Genomic DNA, 7,850 nt, shown 5'->3' with positions numbered 1-7,850 from the left:
CCCCCCGATCTTCAGGCAGTGAATCTCCAACTGTTCCCTGGGTAGGTTGGTCGGTCGGCTTGTCGCGGGCCAAAATAGGAGTATGGATCGACACACTAATAGGCAGATCGCCCAACTTGCCTCCCTCCTATTGTCAAAGGATTGTTCGCAAATCGGACGGCACGTCCTTATCCCCAGGATCTTTCACCCATTTCTTCTTGTAGATGAGTTGCTTGACTCGCCTCTCACCCTCGGGTCAGTTCCCTTCTTCTGGCCTTTTTTGTTACCCTGTGCTTCTTTGCGCCCTCGAGCAGGCTCTCTTCTCCCGACTGCTTTGCTCTTATGATCTTATTCTCGCCCTTGGGATCACTTCTTCTCAAATTCTTTGTCAAGATGGATTGCGATGTTGAAATCCCCAAGGCTTTTATCAACATTTTCTTGGTAAGCACTCTCGAAATTGACCGATTGAGAGACGCACTTTAAAACAAATGCGGATAATAAATGCGTCAATCAAGCCCCATCTAAAGGGACCATGGGTACGAAAATTCAGGATGTTCAATTATTAACACTAATTATGAAATAAATGAATTTATTTCTTTTTACATTTAATTCTCTTATTTTTATTGCAGCTGCCACTTTCAAGAAGAGAATCGTGAAACAAAAATATATAAATTAGAAATGCATTTACGTGAATCTCTAGAAAATCTAACAGACTAAGAGATACATATAGGATCAAGGATGACTCATAGAATGAAGACCAAAAGACATGTCATCGGAAGACCAAAGTCTTGATCGACCAAGTATGGATCCTTGGGTCAAGACCTGAAGCATGCCGAACAAAGGCATTCCGAGTCAAAGACCAAGATCCATCGAGCCGAGAGAAGGCATCACCCTAGCTCTCGCTCCAGCATCGCCAGCTGCCTTATAAGAGACTCCAAGATTCTTCAGGAGGCTGAAGGTTCTCATCATGATACACTCCGCGAATACCCCAAAGGAACCTTTTGTCAAGAGATGAGATACTTGTCAGATTACGGTGATTCACCATCTGCCCGAAATCTTAGTCTCATCATTGCAACAGAAGCTCCTCATCTAGGGGTTGATAGTTGATAGCCGGACCAAAACAACTGATCCGTTGCCTCGAGTCGACCGAGCAAAGTCCGGACGACCAAAGATCAACTAAAGCCGATCGATAACCCCAACTCAGCATGGTCAACAGAGTGTGCCTTCCTGATCCAAGGACCACCAATCTTAGCCGGTCGAGTGATAGATTAGTCGAGCTATAAGCTCATTTATGTAGATACTCAAAATGCCCTATGATGCCCTCGTTAAATCAAGGTTGACCATGTAATTATGCACACGGTACTCCTCCTATAAGTAGAGGGATTATTTCTATAGTAAAGGGCAATCAAAGAATCAATTTGTTTCTGCTCTCTCTCTCTCTCTCTCTCTCTCTCTCTCTCTCTCTCTCTCTCTCTCTCTCTCTCTCTCTCTCTCTCTCTCTCTCTCTCTCTCTCTCTCTCTCTCTCTCTCTCTCTCTCTCTCCGTGCCTCTCCTTCTTTCTTATGTTCTACGCTCTATTTATTAGGTGTGATTCACAGTACATATTCAGATTTAACACAAGGATAAAATGTAATCTTTTGAAGTTAGACTTGTAAGCTATGTTAAGATATTTGGTTGACTTATAGATTTAAGGTAAACAATTAGTGAAGCTGTGTTTGTTTTATTTTTGATTTAAAATCTCGCTTAATTTTAAAATTAAAGTCATATGATTGACTGATCTAATTTATTAATGACAACATAAATATTTTCATAGAATACTTGTGGGCGGCTTCACAAGAAGCCATAGGCCATGAAATGGTTGCTGGTTTCAGAAGGCAGAGCAAAATCAATTTTTGCTCGACCAAAATAGTGTATTAAGAGAAATTCCCATTTTGCAAATATTTGGAGCTCAAGGAAACCAACAGTCCCCATCTGATTTGCTGGAAAAGTGAAGAAATAAATAGCGTAAATAATAGATATTTAGAGAAATATCCTCTAGAATTGTTTGCCCAGCTAAACCCATTAGGTAAATTATTTGGTTTGGTTATCTACTTGGTTCATCTTGATGCCATTTGGGAAGCTTCCATGATCTTACCTACTTTTCTGACTGCCTTTAGTTTAAAAGAATTCAATTTCAACCTCCCATCGGTTAGAATGGAAATTTTGCTTCATTTTGTTGAAAACTTAATAATGCTGCTGAAGTTTATTATAAAACTTGATATTATTGGTAGAATTTGTTATGAAACCATCATACATTAATATTTAGTAGTAATACATGATTATACTACCTCAACTTCAAACAAATCTCTGCCTGTACTCTGTTCTATTGCAGGTTAATGTGACAGCAGATCACCGGATTATTTATGGTGCGGATTTAGCTGCTTTCCTTCAGACATTTTCAAAGATAATTGAAAATTCTGACAGCTTAACTCTGTAAGAGCATCGCTGGATCATCTGGTTCTGATGCAGATTTCCAGCTGAGCGGAACTTCTGTCACTTCAGCAGGTTTTGCTGCTGAAAATTTTAAATTTTTTTTTTAATGTTGTATCTTCAATTTTTTCCTTATGTTTTTAATGTAGAAACGAGGTGAAAGAGCACATCGCAAACCTTTTTTTTGCTATTTTTTATATATTTCAAGGTACATTTTTCATAATAAAAATGACTTTGTTGTGTGGTTTATGGTTCTTTTGGAATGATTTATATACATACCACAACTTTTATGTATTTGCACATCTAACTCCTAAATTTAATATTTAACACTCAAATTCTTATTGTGACTACGGCTGTAAACGAGCCGAGCATGAGCGAGCTCAGGCTGGGCTCGTGTTCGGCCTCTTAGAAATTGGCTCGTGTTTGAAATGGTTCGTGAACAGTGTATGTGTTCGGCTCAAAAAATTTATTCATGTTTGTGTTCGGCTCGAAATTGACGCGTGAGAATATAAAATTATTATAATAATTAATTTTTTAAATAAAATTAAAATAATGATTTTTTAAAAAAAAAATTGTTTGTTTAAAAATTAATTAATTATAATATTTAATTTTATGAATATTTATTTTCGCACTGAATGCGAGTGAACAAATTTTTGTTCGTGTTCGGCTCTTTTACATTTTGAGCTTAAAACTTTGTTTGTTTTCAACTCGTTAGGCTTAACGAACAAGTCGAGTTGTTCGCGAACAACGAGCCAAATTGAGAGCCCTAACCTTCTAAAGCGTGCGGTATAAATAGACTTAAAATAGCTTATAATCACCTAAATGCCTAACCAAACTTATTCATTACAATTATTAGTATTTAAATTAACTACTTAACTTTGAGAAATTGGGAGTTATATCAGATAGATTCTATGATATGCTTCTGCATAATTTTATTAACAATGAAGTAATAACAGTCTAGTTACATTTGATAAAATGAGAATGTTAAAATGAATGCTTTAATAAAGTCAGAAAGTATACGGTGACATGATTATATTGTTGATGATTTGAGTAAAATCAATTTAGGATATATGAAAAATGAATTTATATGATCTTATTACATGCAATTTAAGATTTAAAAGTACAAAACATAATTAATTATCTTGCTGAAAATTGAGAAACAATTATTAAGGTTTTGTAACTAAAGTTTACATGCATTAAACATTTTTTTCATCACTCATTAAAACAAAAAAAGAAAAAATATTTACATACATACCACTGAAATTCTATGTATTTACATATCTGACACCTAAACTTCAATTTTTACATCAACATCACCTTAACTATGCATGAAAATGTGTATTTTACATTTTATAAGTTAAAATGGTAAAATTTTGTGTGAAATTTGGAAAGATTTGAGTGGTATAAATGTAAAATAGTAATCTTTAGGTGTTAGATATGTAAATACATAGGAATTGAGTGGCATGCATGTAAATTCTGTCCGTACTAATCCACTGAGGAATCTTTTCCATGGGTGGGCAACCAGACTTGCCACCACACTCGATGGCGAGCCTTACAAAGCTTGGCGGGCCTTCAACTAATTAGGTTAAATCTCCAGCCGGTTTTTTATTTATTAAGAGAGTTGACTAGTCAACATGACTTTAATAGTGAGGAATAGTCTGAGACCCAAAAGTGTCTTGTGAGAGTCATACTAACCTTGCCAAAGAAGTTAGAAATCAACCAGATGGGATAGTTAGTATGGCTTGGTCAGCTCACTCGCCAATCTCATAGACTCGCCCGCTCGCTTATGGAGCCACCGGCTAGTCGCCAACATCTTGTTGAGGTCTTCAAGATGACTACGAATGCAGTTATCATATATATTTATATGTTTATGGGTTGTTAGTAAGTCCCGTCTTTTATTTTGTTATTTTTTTCGTTCATTCGTTTTTTATGATGTCAAAATATAGATTCATTTATAGCTCCCAGGATCCCATTAATATTGGATCAAAGGGTGAATTTGTAGGGCGATTTTTTTTAAGCATTTGATGTTGCCAATAGAATACTAAGAACTCCTCTTAGTAAAAACTCTCTCCTTCTCTCTCTCTCTTCCTTCTTATTGTTCTTTTTCTTCTTCTATTTCTCATTATCCATTATTTTGTGAGATCTACAAACTTTGTCAGTAGGGTTTTGACATCACCACAAATAAATTTGGAATCCAATATCTTCAAAAAGTCTGGTGAGAGTGAATTGATGTCTTAGAAGAGAAACTAAGAGCTATAGAAACATACAAAGAAGATTTGTAACCATAAGGAATTAAAATTTTATAGTTGACAAATAACATACAAAGATCAAAGAGAGGCTTATGAGACTAATTTAGAGGGCTTTGATATGAGTCCCCAAAGATATACCTACAGTGAAAATATCATAAGGCTCTTCACATTCTATAAATAAAAGACAATCATCAAGCGCTAGAACACTAATATTTATAAAACCTATTATCCTAATAGTAATGAGGAGCCCACTGCTGCACCTTGACATGTTGAGGTGAAAGCGATGGCTAACAAACGTATTTTGTAGGGAGATTGCAGAGTCTGAACTTTTATCAAATTAATAATTTAATGTTAACAGACTTATGAATCCATACATCCACTGAACTCCAAGATTTAGATTGAATTGAAGACAAGATTAGATTTAGTAAATCCGTAAATCTGTGATGCTCTTAAAACTTATCTTTTGGTTGGATTTAGTAAATATGGTTATCAATCTTATTAAAATTTTCTACCAAATAGTCTCTAATTCTGCACTTAGAGTAACTCTAGACAATAAATTTATAGTTATTTTTCTTAAATAATTAAGCAAATTTGTGTCGTTAGAAATCATTTTCAATCAAAGTTTTCACTATAATTTTTTTATCAGAACACCAAAATCTTCATTTTTTATTTATCAAATCAAATATTTAAATAATCACATCCAATTTTGAAGCTTGGAATTTAATTAACTAAAAAAAGAAAAAAATTAAATAGGAAAACAACTATGGAAAGTGGAGTAGAATCACTCCAATTGCACTCCCAATCAAGTGAGGTAACCCTAGGAGGTAAGAAAAAAAAAAGCAAAGATAAAGCAAGGGTTTGCTCAGAGTATTATTCATTAAAAATAATGAAGTTATGGAAGCATCATCTATTATAATGTTCAATGAAGTATACATGCATATGGGTTAATTAGACATAATTTATTAATCAAGTATTTGATTAAGGAAAAAATATAAATATGATCATAATAAGTAAATAATGAATAAAAAAAATTGTAAATTAAAATAAATTAAATAAAAAAAAAATACACCAACAATAAAAAATAGAAAAAAATTATTAGCTAGTTAAATAACCACAATATATCATTAAAAACCATGCAATGGTTAGAAAATTTTAAGGACACCATAGGACATCCCCAAACCAACCCAAAAGTTTTCATTAATTTTTGAATTAAATTAATAATTAATTAATTTTTAAAATTATAAATACTTGGATAATTGTCGAAAATATCCAAATTAAAATGAGATGAATTTAAAATTTTATGGGGTTGGTTGAGGCCTCCAGTGACACTTTTGTAAATTTTTATACATTTTTAAAAATAAATTTATTTTAAAACAATTAAATATTAAAAAATAAAAAAATTCAAGTCAATTTAAAATGTCTCCTTATTTTTGAAAAAAAATCACCAATTAATTTTATAGTTTTTATATAAATTTTAAATTTTTAAATATGATAAATAATTAAAAATACAATCAATTCAAATAATTCTAAAATTTTAATGGGAGTTTTCTCCTATCATCCATGATCACTGTAAAGATTTCATTAAAATTTTAAAATATTTTATTGATTATTTAAATGTTCACCTTTAAAATAATCTTAAATAAATAAAAATACAATAATTGGATAAATGAACATCAAAACTTATGTAAGTTGCCCTTGAGATTATTCTTAACTAATAGGATCAATCTCATGTAGTAATGTGCATTAAGTGAGACTTTATTGGAGTGCTTATATTGCTTGTATACTTGGAATTTCTGTTTTTTCTACATGGTTTGTGCTTGCTTAGAATTTGATTTTATATACATTAGGCTTATAAGATAAAATAAAAATGGTTTTGCCCTCACGATACCTTAAGATTTAATGCATGCATACATTTATTAGATTGTATACCCTCAATCTTGAATAAACTAAAGGGTAAAATATTATATTGGTTAGATGCATACCACACTCGAGTTTTCAATTTATAGGATTGGAGTCATAAGTCCCAATTGTTCTTCTTAAATCTTTAATGATAAAGACTATCCCTAGCACATCTATGTGTGATTGAACTCATTCGTCTAAAATGTAGGTCAGTTAGTTGAGTAACAACTCTAGTTAAGGTCATAAGTCTAGAAAATTTTAGTTTGATTTATTTATTTGATGATATAGAGACCTATAAATCCCAATTTACCTTCATGGATTATGTTTGAGCTTCTTATTCGTACCCGTTGTGCTCATTATAATTTTAGGGTCCAAGACACTTCTTTTATCTTTTTTACAGTATAGTTCTTAATTCCTAAGCCTTTTCTCGATCTTACTATATGATTATTAAGCCTTGAATTTTTAATAAAATGAAAAACATTAAATTAAAGTTATTCCTAATCAAAATCAAAGGCTTAATAGTAAGATAACTTCAAGTGCTATTTTGTTTCCAAATATTTTGTGATCCTTATGATTCCTTCTTTGGCCTTCAATAAGAGCTGCTTGAGTTTAATCTTATCCCAATTGAAATTCCTAAACTAAAATCTTGAAAACAAAAGTTTGAAATTTATAGAAACATGAGAACTGCTATTTTAATCAAGAGTGTTCCTAGAAGGTGATCAACTTTATGATGTAATTATTTTAGGGGCTTGCTCTAATATTAAAAAAATATATATCCAGAATAAAATAAATCTAATTCTAACCAAATTAGAAAGGGAAAAAATATCTGGTGACATAGATCTTGAGTCTTGAATTCATTATCTTGTGATTAGATCTATCATTGGTTAGTATTTTTATCTTTTAAGATGATATACTATTTTTATGTCTTATCCAATCATACAATAAATTTTATCTCTTTTATGTTTTGTAATACACTCTATGAGATTAGTCCCATGTAAGCAATACAACATATTAATTTGTCATGTTTTCTAACAGTGAATTGAATATAACATTATTTAAACACCTATGAATAATTGATTACTGTGTTGGATAAATTATTTAATCAAATATATAGAACAATAACCTTTATATAAAATATTTAAAGAATGAAATGCTACTTTAAGTGGCCTAAAAGTGCTCTAATGAATGCCATTAAAGAGAAGAGCAAGTTTTGGAAGTTATGGGTTGTTGACCTCACTTTTGGTTGAGGTCTAG

The 7,850-nt window shown here is 31.9% G+C and overlaps 1 protein-coding gene across 1 annotated transcript in view; it reads left to right on the top strand.

The window, feature by feature from the left end:
• The window catches only part of LOC110028242 (dihydrolipoyllysine-residue acetyltransferase component 4 of pyruvate dehydrogenase complex, chloroplastic), a 29,878-nt gene extending 27,201 nt beyond the window's left edge, over positions 1–2,677 (top strand). The window contains 1 exon segment of the mRNA XM_020730005.1: positions 2,351–2,677. Within this exon segment, the coding sequence (XP_020585664.1) occupies positions 2,351–2,455 (105 nt within the window). The 3' untranslated portion in view covers positions 2,456–2,677.
• The last annotated feature ends 5,173 nt before the right edge of the window (positions 2,678–7,850 follow it).

The sequence above is a fragment of the Phalaenopsis equestris genome, unplaced genomic scaffold (genome assembly GCF_001263595.1).
Source record: "Phalaenopsis equestris unplaced genomic scaffold, ASM126359v1 Scaffold000506, whole genome shotgun sequence".
NCBI classification, from domain to species: Eukaryota; Viridiplantae; Streptophyta; class Magnoliopsida; order Asparagales; family Orchidaceae; genus Phalaenopsis; species Phalaenopsis equestris.
This window is presented reverse-complemented; position numbering and strand designations above follow the sequence as displayed.